Genomic DNA, 22,675 nt, shown 5'->3' with positions numbered 1-22,675 from the left:
TTCAAAAGCCAGAGCACACCAACTCACGCACATCTGTAGCTTTCTTTCAAAGTAACCAAAGAGCACCAGGTGGAATCTGCGCCTCCAGTCTTCAGCCACGCTTCTCCTTTGATCTGAAACCTCCCAGGGCCGTCCAGCGAAGAGGCGACGTGATTGCCCCCCCCACTGCTCCCTGACGCCTAGGCGAAGCTGGGAAAAACACCCCCACCGGCTGCCGCCTCTGCGGGGGGTCCCAGCAAGCCGCCTTTTGGCAGGAGACCCCTTGTTCGAGTCTCCTGTGCTCCTTTCGGAGCTCGCCAAGGGAGCGATTGGCAGACTACAAGTCTGTTGCCATTCGGTCCCGGAAGCGGAAGTCCCATTTCTTGGCAATTTAACAGGCATCAGCAAGTTCAACTGTATCTGACCCACAGCTGTCTCCTGTAGCCCCTGACTGGTAACCTGGGACCCATGCTGACATCACCGAGTTTATCTCCGAACTCAAGTCAGGCAAAGCTCATGGCTCTGTTGCTATTCTCCCTGATCTGCTAAAATCCAACCCTGAATGGTGGATTCCTCTTTTGGCAAGACTCTTTACGTATATTAATTCCTCTGGTAGCGTACCTTCCTCCTGGAGCTTAGCAATTATTGTGCCAGTTTTTAAACGAGGAAATAGAAACAACCCAGCTGACTATCGCCCCATAAGCCTGCTCTCCATTATTGGGAAATTGTATGCTAAATATCTCCATCGCAGACTCCTCACTTGGGTTGAGGAATCCAATATTATTGGTGCTGAACAAATTGGGTTTAAAGCGGGCGGTGCCACACTTGATCACTGCTTTGTCCTAGCACACCTGGTCAACAAATATACTACTATACCAGGTGGCAAACTCTTCACTGCTTTCATCGACCTAAAGTCAGCATTTGACTCAGTCCCTAGGGGTCTGTTGTGGTCAAAACTGCTTAAAAGTTCTATTGATAGATGTTTGCTGTTCTTAATTAGGTCCTTGTACAATCAGACCTCCAGCCAGGTCAGGTGTGGTCTGCAGGGAGAACATTCTAATCCTATCCCAATTAAGAATGGAGTAAGGCAGGGATGTGTTCTGGCTCCTCTTCTGTTTAATATATTTTTTATCTGACCTGGCCAGTTACATCGGACATATTGTGTCCCATGCCCCGAAGCTGACAACTACAAAGATCCTGCTTCTTCTTTACGCTGATGATGCGGTTCTCCTTTCATTGTCAAGGCCTGGACTGAAAAGATTACTTTCTGCATTTGGGTCTTACTGTGCTGAAAACCATTTGGCTATTAATTATGATAAATCAAAAGTATTAGTGTTTACTAGAGCCCGGAAATTGTATAATTGGGATATCAGTGGCAATGCTGTTAAGCAGGTTTTCCATTTTAAGTATTTAGCTATTCAATTTCAGAACACCGGTGCCTGGACTAGACATCGAACCCAGGTGCTGAACTCGGCCTCCTGTAGTCACCAGCAGATTTTAAGATTCTTTTATATCCAGGGTAGCCAGTTCATTCCCTCTGCCCTACATATTTACAAAGCCAAAACGTTGGCCCAAACCCTTCACGTTATTCCCATATGGATACGGGGCTTCAAGGATTGTATTGAAAGAACTCAGGCTGCTTTTCTTAGAAAACTTCTGGGTCTTCCCCCTTGTGTTGGTTTTGCCCCGATGTACCTGGAACTGGGCATTCCATCGGTGGAATATATGGCGTGGATTAACATCTTTAAATGGTGTTTTCGGGTGCTTTTTCTGGCAGTTCCTGGCAGCTACCTCTCTGTGGCATTCGCGGACTCCCATAATTCTTGCTGGGAGAAAGAGCTGTTGAAGAAACTTCATCTGCTAGGTTTTACGGAGGATGCCTTGTGAAACTATGACCTCAAGGACACCCAATTTAGGATAGTCCAACGGCTTGTGGACATTTTGTATGTAGACTCAAAGAATAATACAGCCCCACTGCTCTTCTGATAGAGGAAGCTAGTAAATTGACTTTTGGACATCCAGTTAATTTATAAGTATCAAACTTTCTTCCCTTATAATCCTCAAGTGACATTGAAACAGACAAATGCCTTAAATTTGGCTACCCTCTTGCCTAACTAGGGGCCTCATGGGTGAGTCAGATGGTGGGAGAATTAATCAAACAGATATAAGAAATCCAACATTATTGTGTGTCCCTTAGCCCACCATTCCTGAGCACCTCTAGTCATAATATTCAGGTGAGAGACAAGTATAGGTAAAACACTGGAAAGGAGAGAACTTGAAACCCAAGTGGAATGGCCCGTATACTGCGGTCATGTGTTCTCCACTTGCAGTAAGAGTGTTGGAATCCAAGTCTTGGATTCACTGGACTTGAGTTAAGCCAGCTGCTGATGAGTATTGGGAGGCAGACCAGGACGAAGCCCGCCCTTTAGTGGTACGCTTGAAGAAGCGCCCCCTATAACTGTCCTACTAGCAATGGGCAATCAACTTAAGGGGCAGAAGAGGCCTTACTGGTAGTCACTTCTGGAAACTGACTCTCAACATATGGCTGAAGATTTAAAGGAGGAAGACAAGTGATTATTCATTAGTTGTAAAATGTATTAGGAAGGCTGGGTACCTGTCAGGGAATGGAAAGTCGAGCATACATAGTTATAACTGCACTTTGCATTGCTTTAGTGCAGTGGTTCCCAAAGTGGGTGGTGCCGCCCCCTGAGGGGCAGTGGGATGACTTAGGGGAGCACTAAGAGGCAAGGTTGGCGGCGGCGGGGTGCTAAAAAGCAAGGGGCGGCAGCAGGGGGGCACTAAGAGGCAAGGGAGGTGGCAGAGGAGTGCTGGAGGTGTTCTGCTGTACTGTACTCCTGACTTGCCTATCTTAGCGCGCAGGCGCAGAAGGGTATGCGATGGAACTGAAAGCGAGAGTCCTTCCCCGCGCGGCTTGTGTGGAGGTGGCAGCTCAGTCTCACCAGAAACCAGCGACGCCGTGCCTTTGGGAAGGCTTGGGTATCTCGCGGGCCTTCAATGGGTGGAAGGGCTGGGTTCTTCTTCGTCGCGTGAGACTGGTAGTTAAAACTGCTCCTCCAGCTGTGGAGGACGGGACAGTCATGAACCCCTAAACGCAGTGATGGAGTTGTCTTCCCTGCTTCTTGCCAGCTTTGCCACCTTCCTTCTCCGCGGCCCACTGTTATTTAACGAAATGGTGTGTGGGTGAACAGCTTCACAAGAGCTGAAGGCCCTGTCCCACCTGCACGGAGACCCTCGGCCGGTCTGTCATGCTGTGTAGAAACTGAGCTGCTGCCTCCATAAAAAAATTGCAGGGGAAGCTGAAATTTTGGAATGTGATTCTAAGAGGAAGAGCGTCTACTCCACTTGAACTACTTTCTTATGTAAATAAGGATTGACCAGCGTACAAAAGAGGTTGTGGATTGTAATCCTTTCATGCTAGGGCAGGGCGTGATTTTGCAACTACTTCATAGATGCACGTTTTTTTCTATAGTATTAGTATTGTTAATAGGATTCTTTTTAAAATCATCTGGATTAACAACAAATTGCAAGTACAAGCCTTAACTCCGTAGATTATATCTCTTTCTGTAAACTTAAAAGGAACTTCTTTTTAAAAAAATGGCGCTGGAGTAACAAAGAGTGTGTTGAAAACGAAAGTGAAATGGAAAACTGATTAGCACTTGTTAAGTGCCTGTTAGTGTGGCTGAAAGATTTCAAAGAATAGCTGAACTTTTTGGACTGAATAAATTGGCTGTTTAAAAGCTTGATCTGAATATTTTGAAATGGCCTCAAAGCAGACAAAATTCAATGCTTCAAAAAGTGCAGGCAGTTCGCCAGCGCAAACTTCAAAGTTGCAAACTTTATTACCTCCAGTGGAAACACAATCACAAACCCTGACACTGGAGGCTCTACAAAATAATTTACAAAATGCATTAAAAGAACAGGCCGTTGTCTTGGAGGGGAAAATTACAAGTGCCTTTAAAGATGTCTCTGATGAAATATCTGGAATTAAGGATTTAATCCAAACACGTAACCAAGAGATAAGGGAGGATATAGTTGAGGCACTTAAAGGATTATTTGGCTACGTGGCATTTGTTGATGAGAAGGTGGAAGAAATTAATGAGGCTAATACAAAGTTGGATAACAAACTTGTGGAGGCACAAATTAAAATTGATAAGTCGGAGGCGGAGCTTACGATGATGCAGTATAGAACTATGGAATTTGCCCTGAGGATAAGAGGGTTGAAGGAACATACTCAAGAAGACTTAAGAGAGAGTTTTGCAGACGCTCTTGTCCAATTAACTGGGGAGCCAAAGGCCGAATGCCTCTGGCAAATTGACAAAATTTACCACGTTAATTCATTGATTGCCAGACAAAGACAACTGCCAAGAGATATCATAATCTATTTTGTCACCAGGAAAATTAGGAATGAATATTGCAAGCGACCTACAAAAACAAACTGCAAGTGGCAAGTCAAGGTGTGATAGTACTGAAGGAAATCCCCTCCAAAATGTTGAGATCTAGAAAGGATTATGCATTTCTAGTGGACGAATTTAGAAAGCGCCAGATTCAATACAGATGGGAGACCCCAGCCGGATTGGTGGTGAATTACATGGGAGAAAGACATCACCTCAACTCTGTTTGGAAGGCAAAAGATTTCTATAGTATGGTACTAAAGGCAGGATGCCCTCCATCTCTAGGTCCCCAAGAAAGAAAAGAGACAGAGGACCCCAGGCAGCAAGATAACCAGGCACAAATTGGGGTTGTGAGTTTGTTGCAGGAAACAGAAGAAATTATGGAACAGAGACAAACCCGCGCGGCTACTAAACATAAAGAACAAGAATTAATGTCTCAACAAGCCCAGATGGCAATTTGAGATAATATAAACATGAGCACAGAAGCAGTGGGAGGAGCTAGACCGAAGGTGAAGTCCCAGCAAGATTTCCAGGCTGCTCTTAAAAAGCTTCAGTGTGCTAAAGATGACAACTAAATTTCTAACATGGAATGTCAATGGCTTAAATTCACCACAAAAAAGGGGGAAAATATTTCACTACTTGAAACAATTTAAAAATGATGTAATTTGCTTACAAGAAACACACATTAGAACACAGGACCAGAAATATTTGATGAATGCAAGACTGGGATCGCATTTTGTAGTATCTGCTCCGGAGAAGAAAAATGGTATAGTTATATATTTAAGAAAAGACTTAAAGGCTGAATTAATTGAAGCAGATTCTCAAGGTAGATATATTGCAATTGAACTATTAATAGAAGGAAAGAACATACTCTTAACAGGAATATATGCTCCCAATCAACAACAAGAAAATTTTTATAAGTTGTTTCACATCAAACTAACACAATGGGGTTACAGATCCTGCATTTTACTGGCCGATTGGAATGGAGTACTGGATCCTGTTCAAGACAAGAAGAGGCTTTTGCAAAATACCCAAATACGAACAAGATTACCTAAATCTTTTTTTGATATGATGGATGACTTTGAATTGAGGGATATCTAGAGAGAATGGAATTCTAAAGAACGGGATTTTACTTTTTTTTCTGATAGGCATCAATCCTTTTCCAGAATTGATTTTATACTAATTACAAGTGATTTTTTTTTCCAGGGTAAAGAAGACTAAGATATGCCCGAGAACTTTAACAGATCACAACCCGGTCTGGATGGAACTTGAATATGGAGACTGACCCAGGAGGTCTTGGAGATTAAATGAAAATCTATTTAGATATGAGAAAAATGTTACGGAATGTAAAAAACTATTGAAAGAATATTTTGCTTTTAATATGCATAAGGGGATATCAATGGAAATGGTTTGGGATGCAAGTAAAGCATACATGAGAGGTGTTTAATAAATTTGAACAATGTTTATAGGCGCAGACAAAGGGAAAAACAAAGGGAATTAGAGGAAGAGATTAAAAAAAAAGAGCAGGAGTTAATGTCTAAACCAGATGGTAAGAAGACAAAAGAGATAATTACTTTACTGCGAGGGCAGTTCAATATGTTAATGTCGGACTAGATAGCCACTAATTTTCTATATGCTAAACATAACACTTTTTGTAATGCCAATAAACCAGGTCGATGGCTAGCATATATGTTAAGGAAAAAACAAAGATCCCGTAATATATAGAAAGTAGAATATAAAAGGAAAGAAGATTTTCACAGGATATGATTAAAAAGACTTTTTTAGAATTTTCACCAGATTGTATGCTGGTGACAAAATACAAGGGTCAGATATAGACCGATATTTGGAGAAAGAAAAAATTCCTATACTTACAGATGAGCAAAGGGGAAGATTGAATCAACTTGTAACTGTAGAGGAAATCCTCCTGGCAATTAAGCAGTTAAAAATCAGCAAAGCGTCTGGCACAGATGGCCTGACAGCAGTTTATTATAAAAAGTTACAACTAGAAATGATGGAACCTCTTAGGGAACTATTTAATAAAATTCAAATGGAAGGCAGGGTCCCACCATCGTGGAAAACAGCTTTTATTTCATTGATTCCAAAAGAGGAACAGGATCCTACCCAGCCAAAAAACTATAGGCCTATTTCATTACTTAATACAGACTACAAAATCTTTGCTAAAATATTGGTAAATAGGTTGATGCCAATTGCGCAACAAATGATTCACAATGATCAGTCTGGTTTTATACAGGGAAGGCAAATGAAAAGTAATGTAAGACAAATCATCAATATAATGGAATACTTCGGAAAGTATAACCAAGTCCCAGCAGTGCTTCTATTCTTAGATGCGGAGAAAGCATTCAACCAAGTTAATTGGCAATTTTTAATAAAAATACTACAAAAGATGCAGTTCGGAGAGCATTTCATGCAATCTATCAAAGCAATATACCAGAAACAGACAGTACAAATTATAGTTAATGGAGGCTTAACAGAATCTTTTAAAATTGAAAAAGGAACAAGATAGGGGTGCCCCTTGTCTCCATTATTGTTTATCTTAACCCTGGAATTGTTATTGAACAGAATACGTGGGTCTGACGAACTACAAGGAATTAAGATTAGGTACTACGAATATAGAGTGAGAGCATTTGCGGATGACTTGGTTGTAACTTTAACTCAGCTGGGGGAATCAGTTATAGGTCTAATGAATATAATTAACCAATATGGTCAAGTATCTGGGTTCAAAGTAAATCTAGGGAAGACAAAGATGATAGCTAAAAATATGACTACGAACAAAAAAAAAGAATTAGAAAGAGTAACAGGATGTGAGATAGTAAAAAAGGTTAAATAGTTAGGAATTTATATTACAACTTCAAATGGGAACTTATATAAGTACAATTATGAACCATTATGGCATAAAATACAGAAAGTAGTAATAATTTTTATAGCATTAGTTGACTGGCTGATCTGCTGAAAGAGGGAGGCACGTTTTGTTCAGAATAGTTTGTGGAATTGAGACAAGTGGTTGTCAAGCATTGACACACCTAATAAAAGTAGCTTACAGTGCAGTTTAACATCATGTCCTGACTACATCTTTGTGTTTCCCCCCAAAATGAATTGTCATTACCCTGATCTCATTCCCAGTAATGAGTGAAATATCTTTAATCATTAGTTGTACTAGCTATAAAGTGGCATTTTTCCTCCTTTCCTATTGACTTTGCTTGTCAGAAGGTCACAAAAGTGATCAACATGACCCTGGGACACTGCAACCATCATAAATATGAGTAAGTTGCCAAGTGCCTGAATTTTCATCACATGGGCATGGGAATGAATGGTGCAACGGTTATAAGTGTGAAAAACAGTCATAACTCAATTCTTTCAGTGCCATTGTAACTTCATACTGTCACTAAACTAATAGTTGTAAGATAAGGACCCCCTGTATCTCACAAATTGCTAGGGAAGATACAAACTTGCTCTCTTCCTGCCTACATTCCAAACTCTGCTATCTCTTTGCTATCTGAAAAGCCTTTTTCCTCCTGCTGCAAACTACAGGTAGTCCTCAGATTATAACTGTAATAGAACCCCAAATTTCTGTTGTTAAGTGAATTTTGCCTATTTTATTATCTTTCTTGCCACTTGTTAAACGAATCACTGCACTTGTTACTAACGTTGTTAAGTGAATCTGGCTTCTCCATTGACTTTGCCTTGTCAGAAGGTTGCAAAAGATGATCATATGACCTCAGGATACTGCAACCATCATAAATACAGTATGAGTCAGTTGCCAAGCATCCAAATTTTGATCTTACGACCATGGAGATGCTACAACGGTCATAACTGTCAAAAAGGGTCATAAGTCACTTTTTCAATACCTTTTCAATGATGAAGATTTTGATCGTTTGCTGCTTCATACAGAAGTTCATTGGCTATCAAAAGGCAACTGTGTGAGACACTTTTACAATCTTTTTGACACTGTTGTGGAGTTTTTTTGAAGACAACAATGCCTTGCTCAGTGGTGAATTCAAAGGGATCAGGCATGACATTGCTTATTTATCAGAACTATTTGCAAAGTTCAATGAAGTGAATTTGCAGTTGCAAGGAAATTAGGTCAATTCTTATTAAGGCCAAATCTGTCATCTCTACGTTTATTTCAAAGTTAACTCTATTCAAGTGCAATATAGGCCGTCGCAAGCTATACCAATTTCCAAGCTTCTCTGAGCTAGAAGAGAAAGGTGGGATACAAGATGATGATCTTCAAGTTTTTTGTGACCATTTGGACATGCTGCATAAAGATATGTCTGAGCGATATCAGGATCTTCTTTTGATGGAAATTCCAGATTGGGTGATAAATCCATTTTCAGATACTGAGGAAGATGGGGTAGTGGAGGAACAACTCATAGAGCTGTAAAATGACATTGAGCTGAAGCCAAAGTTCAAAAAATCGTACCAAGAGTTTTGGTTACAGAAAGAAATTTCTGATTGCTTTCCTGCACTATGGACAGTGGTTAAGAAGTTCCTTGTTGCATTTCCAACATCATATTTGATAGAATGTGGCTTCAGTGTGGTCATCCAACTTCCCTCCAAGCAAATAAATCGACTCCAGATTACTGAACATGGTGATTTAAGACTCCTGCTAAGTGACTTAAAACCAGACATTGGGAAACTGGTATCACTTCATCAAGCCCATCCATCACATTAAGAATTTACTGAACAGTGAAGTAGTTACTAAATTTTACTGAGTTTACTAAGTTACTAAGGTTCTTGATAAATGACCATCAGACTTTGAAAACCCGGTATCACTGGATCATGTTCAATAATTTTGTTGAATTAACATTAACTAAAAGGTTTTTAAATTGATTTTGAATAAATGTGAAATTAATTGTTACAATTTTGAATTTTACTGTTACTATATTCCTTCTGTTGTGCAAACCGCCCAGTCACATGACCCCCCAAGCTACGCCCACCAAGCCACGCCCACAGAACCAGTAGAAAAATAATTTGAATTCCACCACTAGGTGGGGGCCACTGAGGATCAGTTTGTAGCACCAAGGGGGCGGTGGACTGAAAAAGTTTGGGAACCACTGCTTTAGTGAGTTTCCTCGCCCTTACTGTGATTTGCTGTATTGGATATTCATTCTTCTGGAATCGCCCCCTCCCGAGAGAGACAGGTGCCATGCCAAAAATCATTGACTGTGACAGAGATCAGTACGAATCCCCTGGAGACATTTATGATTGAGGAAACCTGGGAATGGGCTCTCTATAGTACAATAGTAGTCCTAGGACTGTGGGCATTGTATCTAACAAATAAAATTTGGTTCTGTGGTACTCCCAAAACTGATATTGCCCTTCCACAAGTCATATCAGATCCCCACCTTCTTCCTGACATGATAGTTTCATAAGTAAGTGAGTTGAGGAAATTGTGACTGGAAAGGTTCCCTTTAGGAGACAATTATGAGGGAGGGAGTGGCCAACGTCGCGACGACACAATGTGCGGTCTCAATTGTCCCGAGACCGCCGTTGATTCTTTTATTGCTACATGGTCCCAACAGACCCTGCAACAATTGAGAAAAGGAAACTATATGTTAACAATATTGGAATTGGGTCAAAGCCTTATTAATCAGTCGGACCCTGACCTGGGCCAGAAATGTTGGCTGTGTTATCTGCTGCACTTTGATCTTACAATGCTCTTCCAGTAGAGCCAGACCTTTGGGTAAAGATCAGGGCCACGGTGGTCCTTGAGAAGGGTGGTAGATGGAGAGCCAAAGCGGCAGAACCCAAGTTACAAGGTGACTTTTACAATGCATTCAAAAGGCTGGGGATGAGCTGCCTTCCCATTGTTGGCCCTATAGTCGTTGGTGTGGAGGTCCTAGAGTCGCCCTCCTTGTGTGTCAAATGATATCAGGAACCTGGCATTCCTGTAGGGTCACTGGCAGAAGAGCAATGTCCATCAGAAGTATACCTTAGCCCTAGAGAGACACTTATGGACAACTAAATAACCCACAGTATTTCTCTTTATGCCCACAACCTCTTCCAACAGAAGGTCACCTTCTCTCTTCCGCCACCTTTCACCATTACCAGATGGGGAGGGAATGTGACAACAGAAAACTGTCCAAGGTCATTTCAGCCACCCCAATTCCCAATCTGGCTCTCCATTCAATCCTCATCAGGATTATGTGTTCTATTCCCCCCTGGAAACACCAGTTCCCATTATCTCTTTGAAGGTCCAGTTCTCAGGGATAAGCAAAAGGACCCTGAGCAAGAAACTCCATTGCAACCGCTTTACTGGCATGTTCCTAGCAGGGACCTTGGGGGTTTGGACTAATGAAAAGAACCTCCTGGCCCATGCCTTTTCCATGAACATAGGCATGTGTGTAGGAGAAAATGGAGTCTTCTTCTTATGTGGGAAAAATGTGTATTTATGCTTACCTAGCAATTGGACCAGAACACTCACCCTTGGGGCCTTGAGAGAATGAGGTCTGAGAAACCTCATATATGCATTACTTGTCTCTTTCTTCTCAGTGCTATGTATCATTATCCTGAACTGATTGTATTACATGCTTTCATTAATTAATATGTACTGCTGAAATATTAATCTTGTCATATACAATGCCAAATGTCATAACAAGGCTCAATAAAAGGCAAGACTCAATTGTAGCTAAAAATAGAGTCTTGAAGGGAGGAATAAGGCAGGACATAAAGTGAGATTTGGACATAAAAGTGAAATGATACGGGGTTGGATTGGATGATCTCCCGGGGTCCCTTCTACCATGCTATTGTAAAGTGAAAGATGTTTTTCTAGTCTTGTAGAGGAACAGGAAGTTTAAAATGTCAAACCACAGACTAGCTTTCTCACCTCTGAGTCAAAAGCGCAGAGCTAAAACCACATAAGTCAGAATGAAACTAGTGCTTCCTGCATGCTTCTCTGCCTAGCAATAAGGAGCCTAGCCAATAGAAATGATTTAGCACATTTCCTTGTTAACTGTTTTGAGGAAGTTATAAGAACATGCTTCTCCCTAAGAACTTCATTCAGATGTTAAATGTTTGCCTTGACTAGCTTTCTCTGAACCTTTGGCGCCAAATAAAACTTTTCCTTGATCCCGAAGTCTGAGTCCCTTAATTTTCTGCAACAAAATAGTTGGTAGAATGTCTTCTCCAGGGAATGTATTGCTTGCATTTCAGACTTTTTATGATTAATCTCAACATAAAGGGGTGAAATATTGACATTTTTGCTAATTTGGAGAAAAGCAGATTTTGAATTCCATGGAGAAGACATGATTGCATCTATTGCTCACCCACCACCACCCACCACTCACTTTATCAGATGGAGAAAAACACACACAAACCTGTGGGACTTTGTAGGTGCCTCCTAATGTTGACATCTGGATGGAGATGTCCCTGTCAGCTGCATCAAGAAGAGCCAGGAGGTTCTCCTTCCTTCCACAGCCGTAGTTGGGGACATTGGCTTCTCCAGTGGAGAGAATGTCCAGCAAGGCATCTGAAGTGTGGAAAGTGCTCCAATAGTTGGCATGGAGGTTGTAGCTCAGTGTGAGATTGTGCAGGAGCTGGGAATTCTTGTTGACTGTTTGAATGGAGAAAATGAACCTTAAGCCATTTAAAAAACCATCAACATCCCTATTGTAAAAAAAAGTGTTATTATAATCAACAGCAGCAACAAATACTTCTTTTAATATATAATCCTCCAGAAGCCTACTGAGCTTTAAGCCAACATTGATCCGAAACAAAAGATCGGTTACACAAATATGGAAATTGGCTGAGGTATGACACCTACAACTAGTTCAACCACTATTTTAAATAACATTTATTATTTAAGTGATAAATTAAGGATTGAACTGAGAGGAAAATAATCTGGAGCCCTTTCAGCTTTTTTTCAGAGCCCTTTTTGAGTCTCTTTCACAAAATCGGACAAAAGAGAAAAGCCATGAAAATCAAAATCATTCAGGAAATTAGACATATCCCCCAATATAGGAATAAATGAAAAATAAAAACAGAAAAGAAGGAGAATGTTAGAATGGAGGGAGTGCAACTCCATCACCCTGAATAACTTACGAATCATCAAAAACAAACTGAAGAGATGGAGCCATGTTGAAAAGCAATTTGGTATGCGATATTTTATCACCAGTGACGACTGTACCAATGAGATGGTCTCCTGGGCTGTAAAAACTCAGTGGTTGTTTTCCATCCTGGTGCTCCAAACTCTGTGGGCATTTCATTCTCAGCTTCCCAGAGACTGGATGGGACAAAAGCAGCATCAGAAGCAGAAGCAGGAGGTCCATCATTCATGGGGTGAATCAATCAATTAATCCCTTTTCTGTTTCTAGAGAAGAATGAGAAGAATTCAAAGGACTCTCACAAGGTGGAATATGATCCAGTGTCTTTCCTGATTGAAACAGAGAGAAACACTCAGCTTCACCTGGAAAGGAGAGAGACGGACATTCAAGAGCACAGACTCTGCCTGTCCCAAAACTCCATATTTCTCTGCCCAAAGCTGAAACTTTTATCATAATTCTCCCTCTCAGGAGGGATCCCTGGATAATTCAACTTGTTCTTGGACTCAAAGGTTGTTGGGAAATTCTCTTGGGAGGGAAATGAAAGGGAAATAATCCCCATGTGATTCATAATAACAGGGGCAGAGATGGAATTAAATCCATCATCTTGAATTGAGAGGTTTTGGGTCTCCATGCTTGAAAGTGGTCCTGGAGGGAATACACGGTGCCTGTGGCTGAAGCTAACTAGAAATGTGACATTTGTTGGCATCGTGGTTAGAGAGAAAACCCTAGGGGACAGTTAATGCCGGAGCATGCCACAGATCAAATCTGCCTGCTGAGTCCACACCAACATTTGCTGTACTTTGAAAGTCAATATTCAACAAAGTGCTGATGCAATAGTGTGACCAGACTACAAGAATAAAATCATCTTTAATGAAAAAGTAGTTTTCACAACTTTGCCCAGTTGAAAAAAAATCACACCCACAAATAAACACACAGAGAGGGAGAAGTCAGAAGAAACCAAGTGAAAAGAGATGGAGAAATTAAGGCTGCCCCTCACACCAAGGGAGGAATGAAGAGGGGTGGGGGAAAAGGGAGCTCAGGAGCCTCGTGTTGCAGATGGAAAGCCCCCTCCAAATTCCGTCTTCTGAGTCCTGGGAAGTGGGGAGCCCAAGTCCCATGTTCCACTGCCACCTGTTTCCATGCATAAGGCACTCGGGAAAGCAAAGACCAGACCCATAGAAAAGGCCCAAGATGGCCAGGAAGGAGGAGGGGATCTGGGGCATTTCCCCCACCCCTGATTCCTTGGGAAAGACTATCCTGGTTTATGGGTCCCAGGACTGAATTTTTTTTGGGGGGGATGCAGCCCCCAGGATTTCTCCAGCTTCACTTGGGCTTCGTGTCTTTCCAGGAAAGGCTCCTGTGAAAGAGAAGCCATGCAGGGCTGGATCTTCCAAGGGGGGAGAGAAAGATAAAAACCAGAGATATAAAACAAAAGCTTAAAAAGGAGGAAGCCTAATCAGGGATTGGCCAAACAACCCAGGATTCATCTGCAAAATTGTCTCCTGCTTATTCAGAAGTTTGTGGATTAGCAAAGTCTTGGTGCAGAGTTTAACTCCTGACAGAAGGGGAGAATATGGACCAGCATTTTTCAGACTTGGAACTTGAAGATGAACTGACTTTAATTCCCAGAATTCCCTGGACAGCTTGATGGCCAATGAATCCTGGGAGATGCATTGTTGGGTGGGGAATTCTGGGGGTGCAAGTCCATTCATCTTAAAGTTTGAAAAACCCGGGTGCAGACCAACAAATCTCCACACGTGACCTCCATTTTGGAAAATAACAAACACACCTGAAGAGACCATCAGTCATTGGCCAGGTTGCATAAGGCAGAAACCATGGATTTTTATGGCCATCAGATGTGAAACTTGGCACAATTAATTGGGCTGACATATAACCTCAAGACCCTGATCATGGTTTGGAAGCTTTCCTGGTTGGTTCTTAGAAGTCTGTAAGCCAGGGATGGTGAACCTTTTCTGCACCAAGTGCCTTAAAGGTGTGGAAATGTTGCGCACCTGCGGATTGCATATGAGCGTGCTTGTCGTGGCTGCGCTCCAGAAAAACCGAACTTCCAGATTCTGGGGCACATGCATGCACAAAGATGGGCTGGCTGGCTCACATGTGCACACTGCTTTTTGGCACTGCCACACGGGAAGGGACTGCGCTCTGGAAAAGTTGAACCTCTGGGTCCTGGTGCACATAAACACCTGACAATCAGCTGGCTGGCCTGAATGCACACGCTGGTTTTCAGCACTGCCAGGTGCGTGAAGTACAGCTGATTGTCGCACGTGTATGCACACCAGAGACCTGGAAAATGAACAGGCAAGGCCGCGTGTGTTGGGCGACATGGTTACACCATAGGCTCACTATCATGGCCCTGTACTAATCCTAAACTGGATATTATTTTAAAACTCCTTGTGCCTGATAGTCAAATCTGCCTTGGTTTACCTTCCCAATAAGCAATTGAGTTGGAAGATCACTTAGAAGCCGTTTATGAGGGTGCCCTGATAAAGTGGGATCTCCCTATGAAAAGGGAGAACACAGAGACCCCTCTTACATTCCTTTTCATAGTTGGCACAACAAAGAAAAATGAAAGGGGAAAGTTGATTGGACAGGATAAAAGCAACCTTTGCATAGGAAATCAGTTACATGTACTCAAACGTGTTACATATTTGCATCCCATAATATCACACGTTCATTAAATTAAGGGGCATAAACTGTAAGGAACACAGTTGCTTAGAATTCAAGAAAGAGGTAAAGCAGACCCTGATTTATGCCCCTTCTGTGTGTGTCTCTCCCTGGGGGATCTAACTGGGGTCTCCTCCCAGGTGAGGAAGGGGCTCCGTCTGAAGGCATCAAAGTCCCAGGAGTTCCCACCTGCCTCCATTCATCCCCTTCTGTCACAGTCACACTCTGGCCCTTTGTGTGCGATTGTGGGTCTTTGTGTTGAATGTCGCTTCACCATTTGGGGAGGAGGCTTCCAAATAAGACTACAGACAATCCTCATCTTACAACCACAATGGAGCCCAGAATTTCTGTTGCTAAATAACACAGTCATTAAGTGAATTTTGCCCCATTATATGACCTTTCTTGCCACAGTTGTTAAGTGAATCTGGCTTCCCTACTGACTTTGCTCGCCAGAAGTTCCCAAAAGGCCATCCCATGAATCCGGGACACTACGACCGTCATAAATATGAGACAGTTGCCAAACGTCTGACTTTTGATCACGTGACCATGGGGATACTGCAGTAATTGTAAGAGTGAAAAACGGTCATAAGTCCCTATTTTCAGTGCTTTTGTTAACTTTGAACTAAAAGAACCGTTGTAAGTGGAGGCCCTCCTGTTCTTTGTCTAGTATTGTTTAGGCAGAGACACAACTGTCCTCACAGCTGCCTTCTTCCTCAGCCGGAGTCCCCGGATGCTCTCCAAGAGCAGCCCCACGGAGAGAGCTTTGCAGTAGTCCATCCTGGGGCCTGAGTGGCCGTGAAGGGAGCCACGTGGCCCAGGAAAGAGAGCAACTGGGGCAAAACCCCAAACTCTGCCATGGCCTCTCCTGACCACGGCTGCCCCCCTGATCCTCAGGCAGGAGTTGTGGATCCAGAAAGGCCCCCAGATCAGGCATGGGGGGGGGGGCTGCTGCCCCCCCATCTATTCATCCTCAGAGGAGATAAAGTCCCAAAACCAAAAGGAGAAAAGAACTCAGCCCCACTCCCTATTCACTCCTGCCAGGTTCAACTGAAGGTTTTGTCCCCCATCCAATGCGCTGCGACCTTCAGGCGCCTGGAGAAGGAGCCTGGTCTCCCTTCCTGGGACATCTTTGTCTCCCCAAAGAGAGAGAAGCCGAGTTGTGGGGGCTCCGAGAAGCCAAGTCTCCCCTTGTGGAGGGGCAGAAAGAAGGGAGGAGGGGGCTTTCCAGAAGCAGGAGGGGCTCCTGGAGGGAAGGAGCATTTCACTCCCCTCTGCAGGAGACGGAAAAAAGGAGGATGGTTTCTTAGACTTTCCCCTCTTCAGTCCGGCCTTTCCTGCCCCTCCCTCCTCTTCTGAGTCCAAGGGAAGTGGGGCCCACTTAGGAGTAGAAAGAAACTGGTTCCTCTGGTGACCTCCAGGAAAGGCCCAGCAAGGAGGCCTTCAGTTCTCTGGGACGGAGTCAGCCCAATCCAAAAGCAAGCTACGGAAAGCCCTCAGGTAAACCAGGAAGAGGTAGAGAGGATCCTCAGGGATCTAATCCTGCTGGATCCTCTCCCCAGCTTCCACCCACCCACCCCTTCCTGGGGGAGTCCTCTGCTGGGCTCTCTCGGGAAAGGTGCCGCTTTGCTTCACAGAAGAAAAACGCCATTTCCTTCCTTCAAACACGCGTCTCTCCTGCTCAGAACATCTGGACGAAGCAGCCCCTTCCGATTTCCCGCCCCTCAACCCCGACTGTGCCCAGAGACTGATGACGCTACAGAAGGGAGAATTCATATTGGTTTGCAGGGACTTCACCGGATCCTGGGAAAACGCGATTCGCTGGTTGTAGCCTGCATTTCTCTGCACATCCCGCATTTCTCAGCCATTGCGTCGTCTGAAGACCCGTTCTGAGCTCGGCAGCACGTGCGTGTATCTCCCCGGTCTGTTGCTTCTAGCCCCAGAGGAGGAATCTGGAAGGGATGTGGAGCGTTTGTCTCGGATTTTGGAGGTAGGAGGGCCGGACCAGAACTAGCAGCAGCACCAATGAAAATTCTCCCTTCTTGAGCGTCATCGGTCTCTGGGCAGAGTTCTTTGGGGCTTCATCTGAAGGAGGAGAGCCAGTTCTGCGGAGGGAGGGAGAGGCGGGGAAAGTGGGAGGGGGGATCTTGGCCTGAAGAACCAACTGGGGCTTCTTCTCTGCTTGGAATGGTCTCCTGCATTGGGAGAAGTAGAGGGAGACTCTGCCTGGAGACCGATGACGCTGCAGAAGGGAGGTTTCCTATTGGTCCTCCGCCTTTCTGGACCTTCCCAATCCCGAAGTTCGAGGAAGCCCCATTCTTGGCTCTGCAGAGTTTCTGCGATTCCTTCGCTTTGCGTAGAGAGAGAGCCACTGGGGAACTGGACTGCCTGAGCCAAAGAGGTCCATGGGATCTTGAGACAGGTCGTTCTCTCATGGGGGTGGGGGCAGGCCGAGACAATTCAGCCAGTTGGCCGAGCAGCTCATACAATTAACAACGCATTTTAGGGAACCCATGGGAATTGTCTGAATTCCACCCCTACCTGGTTCCATGTTGGGCCAAGTGATTCGTCCCTCCCCCCTGCTTGTGGGCAGACCAGAGGCATCTGGGGGGTCAGTGTGGATTTTAGACTGACCTCTGTCTGATCCATCAAATCTTTTTTACTTGCTTAAAATGGAATTTGCAAAGTGATCCAAGTGGCAACCAGAAGCCATTCCGAAACCTCAGGCTGACTCCTGATCCACCCACAATCTCTGTGGTTGGAAAGCAGAAGACTTTCCATGGGTGCCTCTGGCTAGAAACCTGGATGTGCCCCCCTCCCATCCCCATTACTCCCCCTCCCCTTCTTGACCTGGATGAATAGGCGGCATTGAACGCAGGGAAAGGCTTTATGGACAAATTATAGAGTGGGAAATTAAAGGGCCGGAATAGTGTTAGTTGTTGCTATTTTCATTCTCTGGATGAGGAAGGAAAAAATAGAGTGGGGATTTCTAAAAGGTAGATACTTAAATAATAACAAACTCCAAGTGAAACCTCAGACAGCTGTTCCAGTCGATGCTTTCTGTGAAAGGGGTTTTATCAGAAGATCAAGAAAGGAGGACATAATAGTGATGGAGAGCAGGTCAATCCCTGCATTCCAGGTCATTCTGCCATTCCAAGGCTTCTCATGGAGATGATCCAACAACACGGTTAGAGCAGGGCTCCTACAGCTCTCATCTTACCTTAGGATCTTATTCTCTCTCTCACATACAAAAACTTTTAGTTTCTGTCAGTAGGAACAAGTGCTTCAATTATTTTTCATAAGGTGTCTGGTTCATTTGTACAGTGGTGGGTTTCTACCGGATCGCACCGGATCGTGCGAACCGGTTGAAGAATGAACCCGGAAGTAATTTCCGGCCCCGCCCCCTTGGCGTTTTTTTTGCATCTGGGCTGACTCCCCGCCGCCACTGCTGTTCCTTGTCTTCTGGCCCGTTTCCCAACTGGCCTTTCCTCGCTTGGAGGGCTTTGGAGGGAAGCTTCTGCAGAAGCCCGGGTGAGTGACAACAAGTTCCCGCCGTTACGAAGTCTCGGAGGCTGTAATTTTCTGAGCTGTGCGCGCGCGCCTGTTTTCCACGGCGTGGAGCAGCAGCGAGGTTTGTGTGGCCGGCAATCACTCCAAATGCCATCCGGGAAGACGAGGAACGTGAGGGGGGACCGTTGACGGCCTCCGCAATCATCGCTCGCCTCGCAGAGCCTCGCTGCTGCTCCACGCCGTGGAAAACAGGCGCGCGCGCACAGCTCAGAAAATTACAGCCTCCGAGGCTCAGAACGCTTCGGAGGGAAGCTTCTGCATAAGCCCGGCCGAGTGACAACAAGTTCCCACCGTTACGAAGTCTCGGAGGCTGTAATTTTCTGAGCTGTGCGTGCGCGCCTGTTTTCCACGGCGTGGAGCAGCAGCGAGGTTCTGCGAGGCCGGCAATGACTCAGGATGCCATCCGGGGAGACGAGGAACGCGAGGGGGGACCGTTGACGGCCTCCGCAATCATCGCTCGCCTCGCAGAGCCTCGCTGCTGCTCCACGCCGTGGAAAACAGGCGCGCGCGCACAGCTCAGAAAATTACAGCCTCCGAGGCTCAGAACGCTTCGGAGGGAAGCTTCTGCAGAAGCCCGGGTGAGTGACAACAAGTTCCCGCCGTTACGAAGTCTCGGAGGCTGTAATTTTCTGAGCTGTGCGCGCGCGCCTGTTTTCCACGGCGTGGAGCAGCAACGAGGCTCTGCGAGGCGAGCGATGATTGCGGAGGCCGTCAACGGTCCCCCCTCACGTTCCTCGTCTTCCCGGATGGCATTTGGAGTGATTGCCGGCCACACAAACCTCGCTGCTGCTCCACGCCGTGGAAAACAGGCGCGCGCGCACAGCTCAGAAAATTACAGCCTCCGAGGCTCAGAACGCTTCGGAGGGAAGCTTCTGCAGAAGCCCGGGTGAGTGACAACAAGTTCCCGCCGTTACGAAGTCTCGGAGGCTGTAATTTTCTGAGCTGTGCGCGCGCGCCTGTTTTCCACGGCGTGGAGCAGCAACGAGGCGAGCGATGATTGCGGAGGCCGTCAACGGTCCCCCCTCACGTTCCTCGTCTTCCCGGATGGCATTTGGAGTGATTGCCGGCCACACAAACCTCGCTGCTGCTCCACGCCGTGGAAAAAAAGCGGGCGCGCACAGCTCAGAAAATTACAGCCTCCGAGGCTTCGTAACGGTGGGAACTTGTTGTCACTCGCCCGGGCTTATGCAGAAGCTTCCCTCCAAAGCCCTCCAAGCGAGGAAAGGCCAGTTGGAAAAGGGGCTTTGCTCCTGCTCCGGGCTGGAGGCTTCCCTCCGAAGTCTTAGGATGTTCTGAGGAGCCCCCCAAGGAAAAACGCCGCTGCCAGGTAGTTAAAAGTACCTCTCTGATTCTGTCAGACTCTGTCAGTCTCTCTCTGATTCCCTCTCTCACTCCCTCTCTGTTCCTCTCTCTCTCTGTCTGTCTGTCTCACTCACACACACACACTGTGGTCACCTTGTTGAGTGTTCCAATCACATTTGAAACACTCAACAACTGGCTTGCATTTATGGTATTTTGCAGCATTCTGCAGTCATAGGACCAAAATATATGGTTAAAAGCATATATTTTGGTCCTATGACTGCAGAATGCTGCAAAATACCATAAATGCAAGCCAGTTGTTGAGTGTTTCAAATGTGATTGGAACACTCAACAAGGTGACCACAGTGTGTGTGTGTGAGTGAGACAGACAGACAGACAGAGAGAGGGAGTGAGGGAGGGAATCAGAGAGACTGACAGACACACACACACACACACACACACAGAGACAGAGAGGGGGAGGGAGGGAGAGAAAGATAGAGAGACACACACAGAGTGAGTGATTAAGTGAATGAGTGAGAGACAGACACACCCACATACACAGAGTGACAGAGAGAGAGGAAGGGAGGGGAGAGAGACAGAGGGAGAGACAGAGACAGACACACACACACACACAGAGTGAGTGAGAGACAGACAGACACACACACACAGAGTGACAGAGATGGGGGAAGGAGGAGAGAGAGACAGAGATACAGAGAGAGAGACAGACAGATAGACACCCAGAGAAAATGACAGAGGGAGACAGAGAGGGAGAGAGGGAGAGAGAGAGAAAGAGCCAGAGAGAGAGAGAAAAAGAAAAAGAAAGTGGGAGAGAGAGATGAAAGAAAGAAAGAAAAAGAACTGATGACCACAATTGAGCCCAAAATTTTGGTTGCTAAGCAAGAGCATCGTTAAGTGAGTTTCACCACATTTTCCAAGTTAGCCATGCCCACCTGGTCACATGACTGCCAAGCCACTCCCACCAGGTCACATGGCCGGCAAGCCACTCCCACAAAGGAGGCCACACCCACAGAGTAGGTTCCAAAAAAATTTGAAACCCACCACTGCATTTGTAGTTGCTGAATATTACATTCCTCTGAATGACTTTCACAGAGTTCTCTTTAGCAAGATTTATTGGGTTGAATAGGGAGATACAAGAAGTACAGCCATTCAATCATTTCCCATTCTGAAACAAGTAGATTTGATTTTCTTTGGCTCCTGCCTACTATCTAAGTGGAAAGAATATCTCCTTTTAAATAAAAGAAACATTAACAATTATTCCAATATCATAATGGTGTTATATCTCATGTTTTTACATTTATTTACCGTCAAATAAAAGCCAAAGGGGCGACTTGGAGCCAATCACTAGGGGACTCGAGTTCTAATCTTCCCTTAGGCATGAAAACTTCCTGAGGGACTTTGGGCCAATCACCAGGAGACTCCTGAGTTCCAGTCCCACCTTAGTTCTTATTGAATGGGGCTGTGAAAGCTGGAAATATTTTCTCAGATTAATTTGGGATACCAGAATTGGGGATTCCTAGAGTGTGAGATGTCCGAGTGTCCACTATTGTGGTGTGTGATGGAAGAAAGTGAAATTGTGCAAAAATGTCTGTTCCATGTTGAACAAAGCCATAAGTCTCTGCCTTCTTCTGCTTGTGGGAGAACCAGAGGCCTCTGTGTGGTCCTTGTGAATCTTAGACTGATCTTCTTCGGATCCATCAGATCTTTTCTTACCTCCTTAAAATGAAATTGCAAAGGGATTCTATTCCCAATTGGGAGCCATTCATAGACATAAACATTGATTATCTGTGGGATGGGGAGCAGAAGAGCTTCCATGGGTGCCTCGTCCTAGAAACCCCAAAGTCCCCCACTCCCTAATTCTCCCCCTTCTTGGACCTGGATGGATATTATACAGCACTGAAGGTTTGTGACCTGGTAAATGTTGTGGCTGCCTTTAGATAGGATCTCTCCAACCTCCTTCTCAAGGTCCCCTTTCTCTGGGCATCTTCTCCAGCCCTTCACAAACAAGACAAGCTTGGAAGAGGACCAGAGAAAATGATTTAGGTAGAAATTGTAGAGTGGGAAATTAAAGGGTGTGAAAACTGCTATTTTAATTCTCTGGTTGATCAAAGCAAAAAAAATACAGTAGAAATTTTACACATTTTTTAATTTACTTTGTTTTTTATTATTTTGGTGTGAAGTTCCTACCAAAATAAAAACAATCCCAAACTGAAATCCCAGACAGCTGTTCTGCTGAACACTTTCTGCAAAGGAAGTTTTATCAGGAAATCAAGAAAGAATTATATATTCGATTTCCCTCCCCAGCTGACAGCCAGTCAAACATGGCATTTCACATCATTCTGGCATTCTCAGGGAGAGGATCAGGCAACCATGCTGGTTCTTGGTTCCCACAGCTTCCTCCTGAACTCTTTTCCTGCGCGCTCTCACTCTCTCACACACACATACAGTACTTTTAGCTGCAGGAACAAGTGCCTGAATTATTTTTAAAGGTGCCAAATTCAGTAGCTGTTGCTGAATAGCAAATTCCTCTGAATGACTTTCTGCAAGGTTTATTAAGTTGAAAGGGAAGGGAGCTAGAACAATTCAATAATTTCCTATTTTGAAACATATAAATATATTCTTTGACTCCTGCATACTATCTAAATGGAAAGC

The 22,675-nt window shown here is 44.7% G+C and overlaps 1 protein-coding gene across 1 annotated transcript in view; it reads right to left on the bottom strand.

The window, feature by feature from the left end:
- Positions 1-3,247, bottom strand: part of LOC309392721 (vomeronasal type-2 receptor 26-like) — a gene marked incomplete at both ends in the record, with an annotated part of 35,895 nt that extends 32,648 nt beyond the window's left edge. Inside the window, 2 exons of the mRNA XM_081954148.1 lie at positions 2,940-3,057; positions 3,195-3,247. Of these exons, the coding sequence (XP_081810274.1) occupies positions 2,940-3,057; positions 3,195-3,247 (171 nt within the window). The remainder of the gene's footprint in view (positions 1-2,939; positions 3,058-3,194) is intronic.
- Positions 3,248-22,675: the final 19,428 nt, after the last annotated feature.

This window comes from Natrix helvetica (assembly GCF_964273705.1).
Source record: "Natrix helvetica genome assembly, chromosome: 5".
In the NCBI taxonomy this organism is placed as follows: domain Eukaryota; kingdom Metazoa; phylum Chordata; class Lepidosauria; order Squamata; family Natricidae; genus Natrix; species Natrix helvetica.
The sequence above is the reverse complement of the archived record's forward strand: the minus strand, read 5'-3'. Positions and strand labels throughout refer to the sequence as shown.